The sequence below is a fragment of the Salvia miltiorrhiza genome, chromosome 1 (assembly GCF_028751815.1).
Source record: "Salvia miltiorrhiza cultivar Shanhuang (shh) chromosome 1, IMPLAD_Smil_shh, whole genome shotgun sequence".
In the NCBI taxonomy this organism is placed as follows: Eukaryota; Viridiplantae; Streptophyta; class Magnoliopsida; order Lamiales; family Lamiaceae; genus Salvia; species Salvia miltiorrhiza.
In genome coordinates, this window is record NC_080387.1 from 62,550,874 (window position 1) to 62,573,524 (window position 22,651).

At 39.4% G+C, this 22,651-nt stretch overlaps 3 protein-coding genes and 1 long non-coding RNA gene across 6 annotated transcripts; 2 read left to right on the forward strand and 2 right to left on the reverse strand.

Moving 5' to 3' along the window:
• Positions 1-4,032: 4,032 nt before the first annotated feature.
• LOC131002726 (uncharacterized) lies at positions 4,033-5,188 on the reverse strand. Its single transcript, XR_009094389.1, has 2 exons — positions 4,974-5,188; positions 4,033-4,549 (listed from the first exon to the last, which is right to left on the reverse strand). It is a non-coding gene; the product is annotated as an uncharacterized LOC131002726 (long non-coding RNA).
• Positions 5,189-8,296: 3,108 nt separating this feature from the next.
• Positions 8,297-14,160, forward strand: LOC131002733 (nonsense-mediated mRNA decay factor SMG7-like). Of its 2 annotated transcripts, XR_009094393.1 has the most exons (8): positions 8,297-8,566; positions 9,442-9,555; positions 9,638-10,246; positions 10,360-10,482; positions 10,994-11,226; positions 11,361-13,274; positions 13,381-13,515; positions 13,600-14,160. XR_009094393.1 is itself a non-coding variant. In XM_057929204.1 (7 exons), exons 2-6 carry the CDS (start codon positions 9,484-9,486, stop codon positions 13,246-13,248), a joined length of 2,925 nt encoding a protein of 974 aa, XP_057785187.1. In that variant the 5' UTR covers positions 8,297-8,566; positions 9,442-9,483; the 3' UTR covers positions 13,249-13,274; positions 13,381-14,160. The 2 variants fall into 2 exon arrangements, 1 of the variants encoding a protein (XP_057785187.1); XM_057929204.1 differs by having other exon boundaries at positions 13,381-14,160.
• On the reverse strand, positions 13,597-17,935 carry LOC131002743 (phosphatidylinositol 4-phosphate 5-kinase 4-like). The gene is made up of 8 exons (XM_057929213.1): positions 16,464-17,935; positions 16,221-16,388; positions 15,977-16,142; positions 15,793-15,900; positions 15,508-15,701; positions 15,283-15,422; positions 15,129-15,201; positions 13,597-15,038 (listed from the first exon to the last, which is right to left on the reverse strand). Exons 1-8 carry the CDS (start codon positions 17,615-17,617, stop codon positions 14,750-14,752), a joined length of 2,292 nt encoding a protein of 763 aa, XP_057785196.1. The 5' UTR covers positions 17,618-17,935; the 3' UTR covers positions 13,597-14,749.
• A 150-nt stretch (positions 17,936-18,085) lies between these two features.
• Positions 18,086-21,027, forward strand: LOC131002750 (pentatricopeptide repeat-containing protein At3g14730-like). Of its 2 annotated transcripts, XM_057929224.1 has the most exons (3): positions 18,086-20,235; positions 20,308-20,353; positions 20,658-21,027. In XM_057929224.1, the coding sequence occupies exon 1, from the start codon at positions 18,288-18,290 to the stop codon at positions 20,160-20,162; it is 1,875 nt and encodes a 624-aa protein (XP_057785207.1). In that variant the 5' UTR covers positions 18,086-18,287; the 3' UTR covers positions 20,163-20,235; positions 20,308-20,353; positions 20,658-21,027. The 2 variants fall into 2 exon arrangements, with proteins under 2 accessions (XP_057785207.1, XP_057785206.1); XM_057929223.1 differs by having other exon boundaries at positions 18,086-20,353.
• The last annotated feature ends 1,624 nt before the right edge of the window (positions 21,028-22,651 follow it).

Sequence of the window (22,651 nt, forward strand, 5' to 3'; positions counted from 1 at the left end):
TAATAATAAATATAAATTTAAAAACCTAAATTCGGCCAAGTCACCTTCCCCACCCCCTGCGCGGACCCTCTCACTCCTCCATCCCGGCTCCTCCTCCCCTTTCCCACCCCCTACGCAGATCCTCCCCCTCATTCCCCCGGTGCCGCCGCATCTTCTCCAGCCGCCTCTTGGCGAAGTGAGGAAAAATAGAGCTTGGTCGACGAGGGCAAGGGGTTGAGAAAGGGTCTCGATTACGGAACTCTAACCGACGACGAAGGAGGGCGATGGAGAAGGGTCAACAGCGGCCAGTGATGGAGGGTCTGGGGAGATGGGCGACAGAGAAGGGTCGGCGACGGCGGAAATCAATCAACAACAGCGAAGGCCCTTGTGGGTTCTAAGGTGCAGAAATCAATAACAATGCGGTGAATGTTCTCTGGTGGTGGTTATGTAGTGCGAGATTTCTTGATTTGGGGCTTGTGGTTTAGGATTATGGAGCCGTCTGAGGCTTGAGATTTATTAATTTGGGGCTTGGGATTTCTTGATTTGCAGGCCGATGGAGCGGGATGAGGCTTATTGCTGGGAGAACCTTGCCGCTGCCGTCGATTTGGGGTGGGGGCACCCTTCACTAGTTTGTATTCTAGGGTGCGTGAGATCTGCCAGATTTTTTTGGAGAAGATCACCTTGAAGAGGAAGGCGGCAGGTGGTGGCGGGGCTGTCGACTGGGGTAGGCGGGAGAGTCTGCCGGGGTGGGGTGTGGAAGGGTGTGACTGTGTGTGTGTGTGAATCTAACTGTGAGAGAAAGAGTGAAGTGTGTGTGCTTGCATGTGATTTGGCAATTCCGGTGGCCACTTTGGCATTCCGACTGCCAAATAGGGGTGGCAATCGGTCCGGTTCGGTTATAACCGAACCGATTTACCGGTTAACCGGAACCGATTAACGACCAAAGCAATAACCGAAAACCGAACCGGTTTATGATTCGGTTAACTGATTAACCGGTCCGGTTAACCGGACCGGTTAATCGGTTAACCGAATTAACCGGTTAATTCGGCTGCTTTATAAATCCATCAGATATCAATTCTGCCAATTCACATGGTTGAAATTCAAAACCAATTCACATGGTTGAACTTTTACATTTATATTTTCAATTCGAATTCTGCCAAATAATGGAATAATGGATACAAGAAACTTCACACCCAAAGTGACAACAAATCAACAATCAAGAAAGCATCCCATCCAAAAACCAAAATATGGACAAACAGGAACTCCCTAACTTCAGTTCCTCGCCTAACCAATCTCGAGAAAATGGAACACAATGCATAAATCATGAAAAAATGGCAGACCAGGCGCCCCTCCGAGTCTCCGACGGAGGGAGGGGGTCAGGCGCGGCGCAGCGCAAAGCACGGAGGGGCAGCGGTGCTTGCGGCGTTGGGAGAGGCGGCTACGGAGGGGCAGCAGCGCCGGTGGCCGGTGGGTGGAAGAAGCGCCGGCGACTGGGATGTGGGAGAGAGAGGCAAGGCAGTCAGCGCGCAAGGAACTGAGGAAGGGCAGAAGGCATATGCGCCTATTCAGAAATCAGAATGCCCTACTATTTTGTGTTTTTTTAAGTATTTTATAATTTCTAATATAATAAAGTATTAATTAATAGTGTAAACCGGTTAATTCGGTTTAACCGGTTAACCGACCGGTTAAACCGATTAACCGATTAATGGAAAATACTATAACCGGTAACCGAACCGAACCGGTAAAAATCGGTTATCGGTTAACCGATAACCGGTTTTTTCGGTTCGGTTACGGTTTTAACCGGATAACCGGAACCGATTTACCAGCCCTACTGCCAAATCAGCTTTGATTTGGGCGAATTTCCAATTCATGGGATAATTGCGAACAATTTATAAATTGATGTATTTAGAAGTCAAATTGGAGGGTTGTGATATAAACCAGAAAATAGAAATTTCTCATGGATTTACCGGCTATTAACCCTTTAAATTAAAGGGAGGGGGGTAAAGGTCACTTTATGTCCCATCGTTTTAGCGAATTCTCAAAAATGTCCCAACCTAACGATAATATCAAAACAATACCCAACCTACCAAAAAATTATTATTTGTGTCCTATTAAAATTTTCCGGCTCCCGGAAACTGACGTGGATTGCCGGACGTTCAACATGGATTGCCAAGGTGGATTTATTAATCTACATGGAATTATTCTATGTTCTCATTTTTTTTAGCAAAAAAAAAAGAAAACAAAAGAGCGAAAAACCTAATTTTCAAATTCAACGCATCGTCTCTCATCTTTCTCACCTGTTGCCCCACCGCCTCTTCCAGCCAGCGTGCCGACCACCACCGTAGACCATGCCGCCTACGTACCTTCTTCACTTCGCGCCGCCATTGCACCCGCTCATCAACTTCTTATCCACCGCACCACCGCCACCGCTCACACGTCGCGGCTATTACAACCTCCTTCAACCTCACCTCGCGCCTAACCCACCACTACACGACCACTACCGTCTCCAACCGCAGCCGTATTCGGTCGCTCCGCCCTTGCGCAGGTCAACATCTGTAGGGGGCGACAGAGGAGATGGCGGTGGGATTTTAGTGATCAATTTTCATAAATTGATAAATTTGTGTGTTCTGTGTGAGGGAGAATTCGAGATGAGGGGCAGCGTAAATTGAGAAATTGACATGAGAGAGAGAATGAGATGGTTTCTGTGTGAGGGAGAATGAAATTGAGAAATTGAATGAGATGGTTTCTGTTGGTGTTACCGTAAACAGAGATGAGATGGGAGAGGGGCAGCGTCTGAGCGACGTCGCCAGACCATGGATGGTCCGACGTGGCGGCGTGAAACAGTGTTTGTGGGTGCGAGAATTTGCCCTAAAGTGTGTATGCGTGTGTGTGCATTTTCTGATAGAGAGGGCAAAAAGGTTGAGAGTGAGAGAGATGAGGAGAGTCAGAAGAAATGGACGTCGACCGACCGGCGTCGGTGTCATCGGAATTTCAGAGGTGGCGGCGGACCGCCGTTTCATCAGCCGCTCACCGCCATCTCCTCTGTCGCCCCCCTGCCATATGCGTTTTCAAAGGTGTGGAAAATTCATTGCAGAGATGTAGGAGAAGAAATAAAACGACAACGTTTAGTATTAGGTGTATATTCGTTTTGTTTTTTTTTTTTTTTAACATCCACCTTGGCAATCCATGCTGGATGTCCGGCAATCCGCGTTAGTTTCCGGGAGCCGAAAAATTGTGATAGGACACAAACGATAATTTTTTGGTAGGTTGGGTATCGTTTTGATATTATCGTTAGGTTGGGACATTATTGAGAATTCGCTAAAACGATGGGACACAAAGTGACATTTACCCATTAAAAGGTGTATATTTTTTCTTAATTAAAAATTATGAAGTCCCTAATTATTTCTAATTTTAGACTGGGCCTATTGGAGTGGGACGTCCCAAAAAGGAAAACGAGCCTATTGGAATGGGACAGATGGAGCATATAGTTAGGGTGTGTTTGCTTTTTATCCCTCTAAATGGAGGGATAAAAAAAATTTGTGCCTTTAAGTGTTTGTTTTCTTATGGTGGGATAATATTATCTCTCCATGAAGTGAAAATAAAGAAGGAAACATGGTGTTTGTGTAAAATGTGGGATAAGAAAACAAACACTTAAAGGCACAAATTTTTGTTATCCCTCCGTTTAGAGGGATAGAAAGCAAACACACCTTAATGTATAAGATGAGTTGATGGAAGATATTTAATAATTATTTTAAGCGAGTTGGTGTATAAAGTGACTCGGGCTCACTGTTAATAACATTTTAAATAATTTATTTTTTTATTAAAGAATATGCAATATTATTAGTGGGACGTCTCAATATAGTAATTGAGTCATTTGTAATAAAATAGGAGAGTGTATTTCAAGGAATGATAATACGAATTTATAACATGACTGAAGAATATCTATACATATATTAAAGCATAGAAACTTGGGGGAATGTGATCCCGCCAAGAGCAGCATTGTGTAACCCAAAGGTTGTTGCCTTATTGTCCAATGAGTAATTGGCTGCAAAAAAATGTCCAATGAATAAAATTATTCCTTCACTTTATACAGCTGTAACAACTAGCTCTTTACAATTTAGCTCCAAAACTGGCGCCCAAACTTCAATTTGAAATTTAAAAACAAGCAATCTTGGAGCCAATTTGCTGATCACTTGATGCCTATAAATATCAGATTATTTCAGTCCATATTTTCGAAATGCAAACTTTCTCTCTCTAATATTTGTAATTCTAATTCTTTTGCATGTTTTTTATGTGGTACTTTCCTGCAAACTCTCTAATCTTGGTTATGCTAATTCTTTTGTATTTTTTTATATTTTTAGTGGTACTTTTCTCTCTAATCTTGGTTATTCTAATACTTGTGTATGATTTTTTTTATGTTTTTATGTGGTACTTTCCTTTCTATTTTGTTCAGTTTTTTGCTATTTACATTACAACTCAAATACAATATAAAAAGTATCAAATATTTATGAATTTTTCTGTAGTTCAAGACTGGAGCATAGCATCTGCAAAAGCCAATGGAGCACAGAATCTGTAAAAGCCACCAAAAAAAAAAAAGGTTTAGTGAATATTCAAGTTGGTATGAAGAAGAAGAAATTCCATATCACCCATAAAAGAGTTCCCTCATGTTAATGACACATTTCAATAGGTTTCAAAACCAAGATTATATTTGTATATTTATAATCTACATGGGAAATTTTGATGGAGGACAAAGAAATACAAGCATGTATATATATTTCATTTTCATTAGTTTTTCATTTATTTGACTCAAGAACAGTATTAAATACAAAAAAAAGTTCATTATATATATTTATGTGAATGCTTTCTTTCATCGTATTTACTGATTTCCATGTAAACCAAACTCAATATAATTGTGAAAATAATGTAAACAGCCAAGTTACAGAAACTATTTTTTCAACAGTGCCTGTGGCGAGACTCCGAGTTGATGATAATACCTTATAGTGGTGGAGGAGGCCAAACTGAGAGTGCGTATGAAAGGTGAAGATTTAGGAGTGACGTGAGAGATGGTAGCATAAAACTGTTAATCTGCAAATTAACTCAAATTAGATTCAAAATGCCATAAAACAAAGTAATCACCAAGACTAAAAAGAGCACAACAGCGACACCAAAAAAAACTATTCTGTAAACCATTCAACCTCATAGCGTAGTAACTCACCAAGGCCTTATCTTCAAGACCATTTCTTGACAGCATACTGATAATCAAGTTCCAAAAAAGGGAGTTCCTTTCCAACATTTGATCGAACACTTGATATGCATTATCGACATCATTTAATTTGCAGTAAGAATCTAAAATAGCGTGGTAGGAGAATATGTTTCTCAGAGGCATTTGGTCGAACAGGCGGCGGCCGACTCACGTACGGCCGCATTTTGAATATAGCTCAATCAGGCTGTTTACCAGAAAAGTATTTGAAATTTGGCCGGTGCGAAAAATCTGAGCTTGAATTATTTTTCCTGCCTTGTACGCTTTATGATCTATGCCGAATAAAATTTGTGTAGATATTCATAGATCTAACATAATAATATCATAAACACAAAATATAACTCTAAACGAAAAAACTAATATGGAAAAAAAATGTACTTATTCGGTATTAAAAAACAAAGCATCATCCAAAAAAAACTTTTCAAATGATATTCCTAGATCTACAAAACTGATACTATAAAACAAAAAAAGAAAAAATAAAAAATTTAAAAATGAAAACTAATAAACGAAAAAAAAAATAGATCTTAATCAGTATAAAAACGCTGGAATTGGAATTAAAGATGCAGTCGAGGGAGAAGGCCGAGATCTGGAGCGCTGGAACTGGAATTAAAAATGCAAATATGCAGTAGAGGGAGAAGGCTGAGATCTGGAGCGGCTTGGGCTTGGGCGACGCCGTCGTTTGAAACACGAAGGGCGGTGGGGGGCGATCGTAAGGAGTCGCCGACATGAATTTCAGAGATAAGCTGGGAGATGGGGCGAAAGCTAGGGTTTTATTTTTGGGAGTGGTCAAAGAAAGCGATGCTCGATAATATGGCAGACGACGAGAATATGGCAGACGACGAGAGAGAAGGTGAATATGGAGAAAGATGGAATTGAAGGGGAGAAAGATGCAACGAGGGAGAAGATGAAAAGGGTAGATCTGGAGATAGCGGCGCCGCTCAATTGTGTTAAACCCTAAAATGAGATAAGTGTTTATATTATTGATTATGTAGTTGGGCTGCTGTACAAAATAATTACTACTCGTTTAGCTGTATCTATGGGCTTATTGTGGGCTAGCCATGTTACACCACCAACAACCAGATGTCGCCACCTCCATTCATCATACCTAATTTTTATTTATTTATTTTTTATTTTTGCATCATCTCTGCTTTGAATTTTCTAATGTGAATATGGATATGGATCCAATATTTTTGCAATACATATTTTTACAATTCTGATAAGCTCGCCAATTTTCAGCGACCTTTTAAGATGTGACTTATTTAATTCTATATTTTAAAATTGAAATTAGACTTAATATTTAGTATTTTAATTCATAAAAACAAATAAATTTAATAAATATATGGAAAAATATATTGTCTCTTATTTATTTTTGTACAAGTACTACTTTTTTTTTGTATAAGATATAATAAAACAGTAACCGTATTACAAATCTGAAATATTGAAGCTTAAATTAATACAAATATGAAATATTAAAAATCTGAAATATAAGATATAATAAAACGGTAATAGATATCACATATTTACTATCATTACAAACCTAGAGTTTTAGTACTAATATCTAATACAAAAAACTTACTTAATGCTAGAAAGTTGTTTGTTATGTTTTTCAAAAGTCAAATATATAACAAAATATATAATAGATATCAACATTTTACAAATGTTGGGCTTCGAAGTCAACGTGATTCTTCAATTATTGTTAAAACAAAATATATAATAGATATACAATTTATTGTTAAAACTAAAAATTTTATTTTTTTTATTATTTAAATAAATTATTTCTATGAGATACATAGAAAATTATATCGAACTTTTTTTTTTTCATAAGCCCAATACTTATTTAATGCTTTTAGTCCGATTAATTACTTGCTCTTGGGCCTTCATATTTTGTTGTGGGCCAAATTAAAATAATAATAATAATAATAATAATAATAATAAAGTATGGTTTTTGGTCCATACGTAGAATTACTTTATGCACATAGATTTTTTTATGTATTTTTAATACATAAGTTACTTATTTAATATGAACTGTAATACATGTTTTAATATGAATTGTATGATATGAAAGTCATTTATTATTTTAATTCCTATTTTTGTATTATGTAATATACATGATTAATTTTTTATTATGTACCACTACTATACTTCACAAATACGTATGAATATTCATGTCGTGCGAAGCGCTGGTATGTTACTCTTATTATATATGTCGTGCGAAGCACGAGTATGTTTTATATCACTTTTTTTTTTACAATTCTATATATTACTCTTATTATATATGAATTGTATTTGTGTTGTACTATCTTTTAATATGAATTGTATGATATAAAAGTTATTTTTTATTTTTATTCCTATTTTTTGTATTATGTAATGTACATGATTAGTTTTGTTTAACCACTTTCTATTATGTTTTGTATCACTTTTGTTTTTCTTTTTACAATTCTATAGTACCGCTACAATACTTCACAAATACGTATCAATATTCATGTCGTGCTACTCTTATTATATATGTTGTGCGATTTGTATCACTTTTTTTTTTTTTGCTTTTTACAATTTTATATGTTACTGTTATTATATATGATAAATACGTATAAATAATTGGGTCGTGCGGAGCACGGGTATAATACTAGTACCTTGAACTAATGAAAAACTATGGCAATACTCTATTTCCAAGAAAAAAAAATATTTTCAATAATATTACAGATACATAAATATATTTTTCAAATTAATTTATAATGTTTAGAATTACTGACTTGACGAAAACTTTTGTGGGAGAGATTTATATTTCAAAATATTTTTTATATATTTCATACATGATTATAGCTGCATCATATTTTAAATTCACCATTATACATTCACGAAGAGAATTTTAAAAAGTACAATACGGCATAATTTTAATCTCATAATTAAGTTAGAGGTAAAAATAGGTTTAATATACCATTAAAATTAGTAGGAAATTAAATTTAACTTGTACCGACATAAACATTATTAACACCAAAAAAGAAAAAACTATAAAACTTATGCATTAAGAACGTAAAAGAAACAGAAAAAAGAAGTAAATAAAGCCCGAAAACTAAAAGGTACTCTCTCTCTATCTCTCTAAATTTGATCTTTTTTTCTCCCTCCAGCTCTTCGAAGCTCATCGCCAGAAAACCCCTCTAATTTTCATCAAGAGAAACCCTAATTCTAATAATCATAGAGAAACACCGATTTATCGCCTTCGTTCTTTCATCTTTGTGTGTGTATATATACAATTAGGGGTTTGTTGGATTCAGGGAAGTAAAGCGGTGTTGCGAGATCTTGGCAGATCCGGCGTCGTTTCTGGTCGCGGTAAGGTTTTCTTTTTCCCTGTAAATTCACCGAAACCATAGTTGTCTCTTCTTAAGTGGTTACGGTAGGAGTTTGGCGCTAATATAGAATTTCGTTCCTGTTTTCTATTCGATGACCTTCTAAATGCCCGTTAGCTTTGTGCGTTTAATGAATGAAACCTGTCAGTTAGGGTTCTAAATTGATTTGAGTTTGGCCTGCCTTGTTGGTTATATGTGTGTATGTTAAAAGCCTTAAAGTATCTGAATTTGTTGTTTTTTTCTTGAAGTTCATATGCATACACTTTGATATCGATTGTTTAAGGGTTTTGAATTGCTTGCTTCTAGGGCTAACATGTACCCCCCCCCCCCATCCCGAGTTTGTTGTCCTCATTTTTTCGTTGAAAACTTCGGTTCTTAAATGGGGTTATCTGTATTCCTCGTATCCTGCAGTGTGTTAAATGGTTTGTAATTATATACTAACGTTTGTTGGGTTATTATCCTGCAGTGTGTCAATGTTTGTTGGGTTATTTGTAAGCGTAGCTTCTTTTTAGTTGAATAGGGGTCACCAAATAAATAAAATAGATCATTAACTAATAGTATCAATTTGTTAGAAGAGGTTCTGCCGGTGCTTAAATTTACCCCCCCCCCCCCCCATTGGGATGCTCTAAACTTTTTGTTTGCGAAATAAATAAAATTGGGTTTCAGTTGGATATTTTGCTAAGTGACCATTGACCATTTTGGCCTAATTTTTCGTAAGTATTCAGTTATGAATTTCTAAATATACAGGATTTTAGAGGTGGGATAGATATGAAGTTTGTTTGCAGCACCTAAGACTTTTTGTCTTTATTTAATTATTGCCTAGTTTGTTTGGATTTGATGGTGTTGTTTCTACTGCAGTTGTGTGGTGTTGACTTATATTTTGTGACCATTTGTTAATGGATGATGACAATTCCGATGGAAAATGAAAAAGAAAGCTCCTCAAGGGAGCTTGTAGAGAATCTCTTCAATAAGGTTTGGATATGCATTCTTATTTATTTTTGTTACTTTTTCATGGATTCAGCATTTGTTATTTAACTTGTGCACTTCACTGTAGAACATTGAATTGGAGAAAAATAGAAGGAAAGCAGCGCAGGCCAGAGTCCCTTCAGATCCTAATACATGGCAACATATGCGTGAGAATTATGAAGCTATTGTTCTTGAAGACCATGCCTTCTCTGAGCAACATGATATCGAATATGCTCTATGGCAACTGCATTACAGGAAGATTGAGGAGCTAAGGGCACTCTTTAATGCAGCCTTGACTTCAGCAGGATCCGCTGCATCCCAAAATGGGAAAGGTCCAGGCCGATCTGGCTCTGATCGACTTGCAAAGATCCGTTCACAATTTAAGACTTTCCTATCTGAGGCAACTGGATTTTATCATGATTTGATGTTGAAGATAAGAGCTAAGTATGGTCTGCCACTAGAATATTTCTCTGATGGTAATCAGATCTCCATGTCAAAAGACGGAAACAAATCATCTGAGGTGAAAAAATGGTTGATATCTTGTCACCGTTGTCTGATATATTTGGGGGATCTTGCTCGGTACAAAGGATTGTATGGGGGGGAAGGGGACTCTAAGGCGCGGGATTTTACAGCTGCATCAACTCACTATATGCAAGCTTCCTCTCTATGCCCTTCAAATGGCAATGCACATCATCAGGTACTCAAATCGTCATTTTGACATTGCTCTTCGAGATTTGGATTCCCAATATAGCTCCTTTTACTGAAATCAATGTTCACTGATTATTTTTCTAATTTGAGTTTTTTTTTTAGCTTGCTATACTTGCTGGATATTCAAATGATGAGCTGGTGTCTATTTACCGCTATTTTCGGAGTCTAGCTGTTGATAACCCTTTCATCACTGCGAGAGACAACTTGATCATTGCATTTGAGAAGGTAAACTTGAGTATGTGAACTGGTTTAATCGTATGATGTTCTTGATACTTGTATACTGGCTATAATTGTTCTGTAATTTGCAGACATTTTAGTCATTGTTTGAATTCTTTGGCTAGTGATTAGACCCATGCATGTTGGAGCATAAACACTGTAACCTAAAGTTTTCATATGTGATTTACTAATCTGGAATTATGTTTGAGCTATTAACTGTTAGTGTGTCATATAATCATAAGTTACCATCTGCTCATTTTGATAGACAGTTTCGTCTGATTTTCTGCCCACTCAAATTTGAAATAGCTCTATATAAATATTTGCTTTTGCAATTTATTGTCTGAATTTCTTGTGACTACCTCAGTAGTGGAATTTTAAGTGATAATTGTGTGGTTTATCTTTTGTTGAGCAGCTGGGAATTTTGAAGCAAAAATAAATGTATGGAAATGTGTGGAAAAGCATACTTTCCATTCTCAACAGCTTCAGTACTTTCTAATTGGAATTTTCCTTTTGTCTACAGAATCGTCTGAATTATTCCCTATTAGTCTGTGATGGTAAACCTGTCAAGGAGAAGAAGCTATCTTCAAGGGTACCTGGGAAAGGAAGAGGCAAGGGGTCAACCAGGCTGTCTAACAAAGATACTAGAGTGGCTACTACTGCAGTTAAGGAGATGGTTCTAAATAACGCTGATCTCTTGAGAGCTTTTATCACACGATTTATAAGGCTGAATGGCATTCTCTTCACGCGGACAAGGTTTGTACAAATTCCTCTAGAGTATGTTGTGGAAAGTATTGCTACTGCAGAATAATCTTTTAGCGATTTACCCAATTTTTAAAAATTATTAATACTAAAGTAAATATTACTTTTTCTTTGGTCTTACATCCCAGCTTGGAGACTTTTCCTGAAGTTTTATCCACTGTTAAAAGTGACCTACTAGAACTCCTTCCATCTGGGCCAGATGATGACTCAAACTTTGGTTCAGATGCTGCTGAGTGCAAACTTGCAATTGTCAGGATAATTGCTATTCTAATATTTACTGTGCAAAACGTGAGCAAGGAAAGTGAGAACCAATCCTATGCTGACATTCTACAACGTTCAGTCCTACTTCAAAATGCTCTTACTGGTACCTTTGAGTTCGTGGGATGCATACTTGAACGGTGCAAACTACTAAATGATCCTTCATCGAGCTATTTATTGCCTGGCATTATGGTTTTCATAGAGTGGTTGGCATGTTGTCCTGATGTTGCAATTGGAAGTGAACTGGAGGAGAAACAAATTAATGCGAGGACTTATTTCTGGAACAACTGCATCTCCTTATTGAATAAACTCTTATCAAATATGTCTATTTTTGGTAATGAACGTGAAGAGGAGATGTGTTTCTTTAATATGAGAAAGTATGATGAGAGTGAGACTAATCGTGTTGCATTATCTGAGGACTTCGAATTAAGAGGATTTATTCCTCTCCTCCCTGCCCAAGTCATCCTTGATTTCTCAAAGAAGCATTCATTCGGTGACAAAGAAAGAGTTGCTCGTGTGCAGAGAATTGTTGCGGCTGGAAAGGCTCTTGCCAACTTTGCCCGAATAGGCCAGGAGGAAGTTCATTTTGACACAAAGCTGAATAAATTTGTCACTGGTAGTGAGCCCCAGGTTTCTGATGACAGTCTGCCCACCAATCCTCTAGAGGCCAATTTGAACAACAACTCTATGGGCATTTCTGTTGGGACTGAGGCGGCATATGTTCATCTTACAAAGAAAGAGGTTTGTGCTGAGGATGATGATGAGGATGAGGTGATTGTGTTTAGGCCTACCACAAATGAGAAACATGTGGATGACTCCTCTTTAAATATAAATTGTTCAGAGCTTCTTGCTCCGATCAGTGGGGCTGCTTGCAAGATTGATGCTGGTAAAGAACATGGTTCTTTCTCTGTTGGACATGATAGTTTTTTCCTTCAGGAAGAAATAAATCCTGTTCCATCGGCAACAGTTGCTTATAATACTTCTCCATATCTGTTGCCAGTCCAACCCATTATATCAAAGTGGCCTGTAGAACATGTTCCAGATGTCAATGGTTTGTCCAACTTAAATCTGATGGACAGTGGTTCTTTGTGGAAATCTGAGCCGCTAGACCAGTTTGAAGTTTCTGAACCTGCTGCCTTTTCTGTTCCGTACCCACGTTTTGTCGCTAATGGTGCTAGCCATAATTATTCCATTCGGGCTCCCCAAACTGCTGTTCCATCAAAGTTTGACTCAATAATGTCCTCTGAAGCAGCTGATCACGACCTGTCTGTGAAACCAATATCTGCTGTTGCACCAGGTTTAAAGAAGAATCCTATTAGTCGACCTGTCAGACGCGCAGGTCCACCACCTGGTTTTGGCTCTGTTCCTTCCAAAGTCCTGGACGAGTCATCGAAGGTGACCATGGCATATGATAATCCTCCACTTCCACAAGTAGATGAGTATAACTGGCTAGATAGATATTCCTTGTCATCAGTAAATCAAAGTGTCGGATTCAGCACTTCATTCAATCAAGTGGGACCTACTATCCATTCTAATGGTTCAAATGAAATGGCAAGCTTCCCTTTCCCTGGAAAGCAAACTCCGTGTTTTCAAGTACCAAGTGAAAACCACAAAGACTGGCAACACTATCCTCATATGGAACTCAGGAAGCCTTATGAGAACGAGCAGCAGCAATTTCAGAATGGAAATCAACAGCATGTTGGTCCTCCTCAACAGTATAAAGGACAATCTCTCTGGGAGAATAGTTTCTTTGTGTGATGATTGAGAGATCATAGATGGTAAAGGTATTTCCTCTCCTCTTGTCACTTCTCCTTTTTCTTTCTCCCCTCTTCTTTCCTGTCATTTTCACTTACGCGATTGAGGTTGTGAATGGAATACCCTTGCTGTCAGATCGTGGCCGGTAACTGCAGCAAATATCTGTAGGTGGAGCTGCTGTTTCATCCATCACCTTTGCAGAATGGCCTGCACAATGAAATTCTTTTTGGGGCATGATCTGGTGTTTTGCAGGCACTTGCTGTTTAATAGGTGAAGGTCTACTTTTACACCGTTTATATGTTTAAATGAAGAATTGCTTTCTGATATTTTGTCTTGTTTTCGTCTGCTATGTAGCTTGTGCCAAGATTTCCAAGGTCGGTTGAATGGAGCTGAAGATGTCAATAGGTGGTGGAGTACTTGGATACTATGGAAGCAAGATTGCCTTTGTCTGCTTGGATTAAATGGGGAAAGGCTTGAGGGGTAGCTGATTGTGGTTGACGGTGGTCCTATCTGGATGGAGTTCAAAGTTTGCGCAATTCTAGTTGGAAGTTTCTAGACTGAATCTGTGTCTCTGCCATAGTTCCATGATGAGTGAGAAGTATCAATATCCAGTATCCTATGACGTATGTTTAGCAGTTGTTAAGTCTGCCTAAGTTCAGAAACCGAAATTTCTCCCATATCAGAAATATCCCATGAATGTTAGGTTTAATAATAAATAGGCTATATCTCGTAAACAGAATAAGGTATTTCATGGTTTATGCTTTTCTTGTAAAAGCAAGACACCAATTTGCTGGTGAGTCGTTTTGGTTTTGCATCAAGTTGGTTGTGACGTTGATGTTTGCAAATTTCAGTTGTGATATCATAACTTCTTGTTTATTTGGAGAAATCAGTATTGTACATTTTTATTTTGTGTTATTTTACTTCTTATTTTTGCTTTTTGGCCATTGCTATCTGATTTTGAGCAATACTTTTGATCACTACACCAACTTATGCTGCAAGCCTGCAATATAAGAGTGCTTTTAAGATCCGTTACGATAACGAAATTCCAAAACTGACGAAGTATGCTGTTTGCATTATGTGGATTGCAGCAGTTTTTGAGCTTTTCATGGCGCTTCTATAAACTGTGGCAACTGGCAAATTGAAATTTTTGCCTTGATTTTTGTAGGTATCTTTGTTCGGTTGAGCAAAACTTTACTTGAATTTTGTAAGTTTTATTCCTCTACATGGCAAAGTTTATACAAATAGAAAAAGTTGATGGAAAAACATGCCCTGATAGTGACAAACCGGTAACATATATTGGGAATTGTTATTTTTGATGTACTCCCCCCCCCCCCCCCCCCCAGATTAAGCTGGGCTTGAATATTACACAGAGAGAAAAGAATAAGAGAATATACGCAGAAAGAATGAAAATAACTTCACATTTTATATACCTATTTTATATATAGATGCTATCTATTAATGTCAAAAATTGAAAAAACACGACCTCAGACAAATCACTGTAGTTTCATCTGTCTTCTGCAAAGGCTTTGAGTATGTAGTCTCGAAAACGCCTTGCGTACTGCTTCGGATCGACTGCTGATATGGAGTTGGGATCATACTGGATGGATTTGTACGCGTGTTCGAGCTTCTTGGTGATGTCGTAGTCTTGAAGAATGTCTATGATCCCAAAGAAGAGTACTACATCATAGTACTCTCCTGTTGGCTCTCCGATTAACTGAAGCTCCGCCTCATTTGTTCTGAGTGTTCTTTCCACTCTTGCAGGCATGTTGATTCCCAATCGAATGCTAGCCCACCTGAGATGAAGGCGTGTTTGAAATCTTTTATGCAAATGTTGTGGTAAAATGGTGAAGATTTGTACAAAAAGTTACATGTTTTGTTCTTACCCCGCAGGGTCTAAAAGCAACTGTTCTACATTTGATAGTCTTGGAACTGAGTCATTTTCTGAGCCACCATTGTCTGCTCAGAAAAATGTGAAGGTGAGATGTTTGGATTTCGAATTCTGCAAGGATTGAGACAAGGGTGAGAAGGTAAATTTACCAACGGGTGTCCGACAAGAGGGCGTTACAGAGCGCTCATGATCAGTTGATGTTAATGCTTCTGTGAAGTGAATACCAACTAGAAGGCTGTAGTCCATGATTCTTTCCTGTTCAAGAAACTCACAGTCTCTATCGACTTGTCTGCAGAAGGGAAGGAAACGCGTCTGAATCCCACTAACACGAATGCAAGAACACGAGTAGGGAGAGATGGGAAATGAGTGGTTACCTTCTAAACTCTTGATACCATGTCTTTTGCAGTCGAAAAATGAAGTTGAGATCAAGATCCTTGAGTGTTGTATTGGAGTCAATTTCTGATTCTGGTTTATCAGTCAATCTCCCAAATGTGGATCCTTTCAAGTCATATCTTCTATGGATCAGATACTCGGTGCAGAATAGATTCCCCATGATGATGAAACGAACCTAAGACAAAGCCACACATTAGTCATTCATAATAAAAAAAATGTGAATTCTGCAGTAGCTGATGGTGATGTTCCATCACTGCGCTTCTTACCTTCTGTCCATTCAACTTTACACAATGCAGGCCGAAGTATTTGGTGACGAGGGTGTTATCAAATGAACGAACGTGGTTGTAATACGCGCTTAGCATCCTTAAAAGCACCTAATCCGTGACATAAAAAAAAGATGAGAACACATTCTTGGTGCTACTACAAATTATAGGCAGTTTAGGAGCTCACTTTTACTTCTGCTTTCTTCATTGTCTTGATCATATAACGATCGTCGTTGGTGAGGTAAAAGAAGCTCCCACTTTTTCCGGGTGAAGAGAGCTCTCGAAGAGCATCATTGCCACATATTGACAACATGTAGTCTGCTGGATCCACCTTAAACAACATCCTTAGTGTTCTGCAATAACAAGATAGAGAGATTATTCAAGAGTTGGAAAATTCAAGAATTCAAAACTCAGATTTTGTTCCTCTTTACCTGAACACTTTGGGGCAGTAGTCTTTCCATTTAAACTCACATGAATTGTGTGGTGGGGTGATCTTGGAACCTTCTGGAGGGAACTTTGTCCAGAACTTCTCCTTGGGATCAAAAGCCGACGTCTTCAGATCAAGTGATGGAGGCGGCCCCGGCCTCCCCACCGAATGCCTATTGCATCAAAAGATCATGGTTGCTGGCAAAGAAACAAACTTGAAAATGTATAATGAGGCATCATATTCATACCTAATCCCAAGCTGCAAATTGAGCATGAGGTCATAATTCCTATGCCCTTTAGAGATGGTCTCCCCCTGTCTCTTGGCGATCTTGGGCAACTTGATAGGCGTAGGCGAAATGGCTACAGCACGGCATAAATCCTCGCCATCCCCTCCCATGCCGGTCCCCGAGATCCAAGCCGAGGGGGCAGCCCCATCAGACAAGCGCATCCCCCCCAAATCCTTATCCAGCCCTGCATCTATCCTCCCATCCACAGACATCCTCCTGTGCCTCACACTCGCCTCTGCCCCTCCCTTTGCAGACCTCCACACGGCTAGCTTCTTCTGCGAGGGCCACACCGGTATCTTCTCAGTGGGGCAAATCTTGCACTCCTTCAAATCTTCAGTAAAAACCTGCTGAGGATCCCACTCAAATGCAGCACCTCCTTCACTCTGTGATGGGGAAGGATAGTATGTCCCATTCTGTTCCTCAAGATCACTGCTCCAGTTCCCGACATACGAGCTCCCATCGCCCCACCTAAACGTGCCGTTGCCCTTAGGCAAGCCCTCATCCCAATTCCCCTCATACACATTCCCATTAGGCCAAGACATTGTGCCATGCCCACAAATCTTGCCATTCTTCCACTCTCCAACATATATAGTTCCAATTTTCCAAGTGTACTTCCCCTGGCCCTCCTGCGAGCCGCGGCTCCATTCACCCTCGTAGACATCCCCATTGGGGTAGTCCTTGACCCCGAAGCCGTGCTTCAAATTCATCACCCACGACCCTTTATAGGTGCCCCCTATGGCACCGGTGTAGGTGCCGTCGCCATCCATGAAACCGCTCTTGAAATTGCCCTCGTACATGGCTCCGGAGGGCCAACTAAATGTGCCCTTGCCCATGGTCTTGCCCTTGAACCACTCCCCGACGTACATGCAGCCGTCCGTCCACCAGTACTTGCCCTGCCCGTGGGGGAAGCTGTCGGACCAATAGCCGGTGTAGTAGTCCCCGTTGGGGAGGAACCTCTCCGCGTGGTACACCTCCCCCGACGCATGGAGCTCCTCCTCGTGATCCGACCCCACCTCCTCCTCTGTCTCTACGGCGTATGAGGTCCCGAAAATCGTGTTGGCGCGCTTCTTCGCCGCCGCCTGCGTTTTCCGGACTGTTGCCTCCCATGCCTTCATGATTCTCTCTTTCCTCCTATTTCACATTAATCCATCCAATTCCTTTTCTTCTCTGTTTTTGCATAGCTCCGCCATGCACATTCATGCATTCCTTTTCCTTCTCGATGAAAATGACAAATAATCTAAACCAGACAAAATGGCTAGGAAAATTTTCTCCTTGGACGCGATGAAAATGGGGAAAGGGAGACAAACGACAAAAATGGCAAGGATAATTTTGTGCCTAACATTAATTTCACACTGTTGGTGCGTGGTGACGTGGAATGTGATGGTCAGAGGAGACACAGTGGACTAATTTGAGACAGCAAGAAGACAGAGCTTACGACTTGTTCATCAACCACTATAACCGCTTCGGACATGACATTTCTCGACTTAGCCGGATCTATTCTCTCTAAATATAGAAACACAACACCATACTTGTATGACTCAATATTTTATTTATATTATGCAATATGGACTTTTAATAAAAATGAAACAAACTTCTTTTAATATTCTCAAAACGGGCCTACATAGGCCCAACTAGAAAACTTACAATCGAAACCAGAAAGAAATATGGAAAGAGCCCAAAAAGCTAATCTCTCTCTCCCTCTCCGGCCGCCGTTAACGAGGCGGCTCCTCCACGTTTCTGCCGCCATTCTCACCTAAGAACCTTCATTGAAAAACCCTACTAGAGATGAATAAAAGAAAAGTGTTATTGGCAATGCATCTGCACAAAACTCATTTCAAATTCTACCGCAAATTCTCTTCCAGCTCAACTCCACCCCCAAATATCCAATCATGCATCGCATTGCTTCAATCATGCGCACAGAATCGAGAGCTTTCGAAGGGTAGAAAAGTCCATTCGCGCATGATCGTCAGCGGCCATCTTTCTTCCCCTGTCTCCGCCACTAGCCTCATCCATATGTACTCCAAATGCAGCTCTGTTTCCGATGCTGTATCCGTTTTCAATTCGTCGAAAGACATTCACAACGTATTTGTGTATAATTCAATTATAGCTGGATTGACTGTCAACAACTTGCCATTTGAAGCTTTTGAATTTTATCACAAAATGCGGTCTATTGGTGTAGAGCCGGATAAATTCACTTTTCCTTGTGCTATTAAGGCGTGTTTGGATGTTTCGGATTTGAGGAATATTCATGGGCTGGTGCATAAGTTTAATTTGAATTTTGATTTATTTATAGGGAGCGCCTTGCTGCATTGTTACTTAAAATTTGAGCTGATGGATGATGCAGTCCAACTGTTTGAGAGATTGCCTGTGAGAGATGATATTGTGCTTTGGAATGCTATGATTAATGGGTTTGTGCAAATTGGTGAGTTTGGCAAGGGCTTGCTCATTTTTAGGAGGATGGTTGATATGGGGCTCATGCCAAACATGTTTACAGTTACTGGAGTGTTATCGGCTTTGGCCTTCTCTGCTGAGGTCTACAATGGCAGGGTGATTCATGCATACGCGATAAAGATGGGGTGCGATATGGGAATAGAGGTTTCGAATGCACTCATTGATATGTATGGGAAATGCAGGCAGCTTGATGCTGCATTGCTGGTTTTTGACAGTATGAGTGAAAAGGATATGTATTCGTGGAACACGATCATTAGTGTTCACGAACAATGTGGGGATCATGACAGGACTTTGAGATTCTTGAAGGTGATGGCGAGTTCAGGGTTTCAGCCTGATGTGGTGACTGTTACTGCTGCACTTCCTGCTTGCTCGCATTTGTCAGCATTGATGCGTGGTAAGGAGATACATGGTTATATGATTCGCAACGGGTTGCATAAATTGGGAAGTGTAAACATTGCTAATGCTATCATGGATATGTATGCAAAATGTGGTAGTTTGAGGGAAGCAAGAGTGGTTTTTGATGAGACAAAAGGTAAGGATGTTGCTTCATGGAATATAATGGTGATGTGTTATGGTATGCACGGATTTGGAGAGGAGGCGTTGAGTATGTTTTCTCTCCTGTGTGAGGGTGGATTGAGGCCCGATGCAGTCTCCTTTGTTGGGGTATTGACGGCCTGCAGCCACGCTGGCTTTTTAAGCCGAGGGCAAGAGATTCTTGCAGAAATGCAGCCAAGATATGGCGTCACACCTAAAATTGAACACTATGCTTGCGTGATTGACATGCTTGGTCGAGGTGGGAGGCTTGAGGAAGCATTTGAGCTGATGTCGCGTATGCCAATTGAGCCAAACCAAATCATGTTGAGATCATTCTTGGCTGCGTGTCAGCTCCATGGCAACGCTGACCTGGCTGGGGTCGTGGCTGAGAGGGTTCTTGAACTCGAACCAAATCACAGTGGGAACTATGTGTTGATGTCCAATGTGTTTGGTGCAGCTGGGAGATATGCAGAGGTAGCGGAGTTGAGGCATGTGATGCGGCAGAAAGACGTGAAGAAATCACCCGGTTGTAGCTGGATTGAACTGAGTGATGGTGTGCGCGTGTTCCTCAATGGAGACTGCGGAGAAATCTCTATTTACAATGGATTAGATACACTAACCGTGTGTTTGCGCGAGCATGGAAGCGCGGTAGAAGCTGTGGAGAGCACTTGTTAGAAGTTGATGTTTTGTGGTTTCAACAGAATGTGTATTTATCTTTCACATTGTTGTGAAGGAAATGCTTTTGCAGGTGAGCACCAGTTTAAAGAAAATTTATAGGATTGATACAGCTAAAATCTCTCTTTTACACCTACTTTTGTAGATTGCAGTATCAGCTCAAAACACTTGGGAGATGCACTAATTATGAGGTATGACAGCCAGTTTTACTTAGTTGTTGCTTGCTTTTCATAGATTTTGAATGAATCGAAAAAGTAAACAGTGTTAAATGAATGAATCATATCATGATCCAACATTCAGAAATTTTTAAGTCAACTGTAACTTCTCTTAAAACACAGAATGTTGTGTGACTTCTTGCCTCAAACAAGCCCCTCTATCTCTCTCTCTCTGTAAATTAGATTGCTTTCCTCAACAAATGATCTGATTGCAGTTCGTGCTCCTCGTTTCACTCCTGCAACGATGATCAATGTGGTATGAAATATTGCGCTTTTGTAGGTTGATGAGTGGGACCAACCCTCAAACGTGGAGTGTAGAGGTTCTGCTAAAGCATGCGTATGCAGCTTTCAGGGTTGTGCTCCTACGCCACATGAAGACGATGAATCCCAAGAAACGGATGAACACAGAGAAGTTCCCTCTATTAATGTTGAAAGGTCCCCCAAAGGATAGTATTGGGCCCACTAAATTGAGCCATTTCTAAATATTAGAGAGAACACCCTATATTGGTAAAGAGTGTATAATATATCCTATAAGCCTCTGATGATTAGGGTGTATAATACACCTATAATCACCTTGTTTTGTAAAAAAGTATAATACGAAACACACAACCCTTTATTAAGTACGTAATACAAATCTTTTTTTTTTTTTTGAGAACCTACGTAATACAAATCTTAATTATAAATATTATTGACTTTATATAATCTTAATACATCATATATGAAATAACACTTTATATTTTATTGATATTTTGATGTATTCTGTCAAACATGATATTAATATGGCATTGGTAGCATAATACATTTTTTATATCAAATATGATATTGATATATAATAAATTATACTCCCTCCGTCCCTGAAATAAGTTCATCTTTTTCCTTTTTGGGACGTCCCCCAAATAAGTTTCTCTTTCTTTCTTTCCATTTTTGGACAACTACCCCATCACTAATAATACTTTATTTATTCTTACTTTTCACTTTTTCACTACTCTCAATACTAATTATAACACCTTTTCACCACTCCCAATACTAATTATAACATATTTTTCTCCACTATCAATACACTTTATCACTTTTCTTTAAAACCCGTGCCGTCCCCAAAAAGGAACTTATTTTGGGGACGGAGGGAGTAATAAATATCACAATAAAAAATATCATATATTATTTCATACTACGCAGCAAACGAGTTATTAATTTATAAAGGACTTTAAATTTTCAAGCAAATAATATATTAGAATGTTATTGATATATATTTTACATTTATCATTCATAACAAACGAGCTCAGTTAAACATATCACATCTTATTTTACCACTCATATTAAACAAGTCAATATTATATTAAAGGATCCAATTTTATTTTTTCGTCGAACACCTTGTTTTTGGTGTTTTTGTCAGAATCAGTCTTATTTTCATTCTAATAAGGCCCAGTTTGATAGCCTTGTTATAGCTGTATTGCTTCATTTCATGGGCTAAAATTCTTGTTTGACAGCTAAATAAAATAATCTAGGAAGCCCATGTAAAAGGCTAGGCCCGGGGCTAAATCACTGTTTCACCAAGGAAACACAACCGAGCCTCCCCCTGGTTAGCTAAGCTAGAGTTCCAAGTTTAATTTTCTTTCACAAAATTGCCCCCAATTCATCCTCTCCCCCTGCCTCGTTTCTTCTTCCTCTTTCACTTTGCCTATTGAAACCATAATGGCATGTTCAAAGCATTTTAAGCAAATTTCTCGACACCCACCGTTTCCTCTTCCGCTTCCAACCTGTCGGACACCCGTCCCTCCTCCGCCGTAGCCTTACAGTCATGTCAGCTGCCGCCGTTAAGCGTGTGGGTACTCACAACGGAAGCTTCCACTGCGACGAAGCCCTCGACTGCTTCATGAACCCCCTCACGAAGAAGTTCTCCGAAGCTCACATCGTCCGCACCCTCGACCCCAAGGTGATAATATAGCCTTTTATTCCGGAATAATTACTCGGCTTTTGTTGTTCGTGTGATTTCGGCCGGTCTCCCTCCATTTCTTACCGTCGAAAAGAGAGCTCCTAAGGTTCGATATTGAGAATTTCTTATATGGGCGTTTTGAGCAACGATTTTTAGAAAAGAATGAACAATAATTCAGCTGAAATTGAATAAAGTGAAAACCCTTTGTCCTTTTCTTCTTCTACTGGATTTTCTAGTTATGGTGGGAAATGACATCCGAAGTTGCAGTCTTGCAGATAGAGAGAAAGAGAGTGAGAGAAGAGAAAATGGTGAATAACGGTGGGGAGGGACCTTTGAAGTTG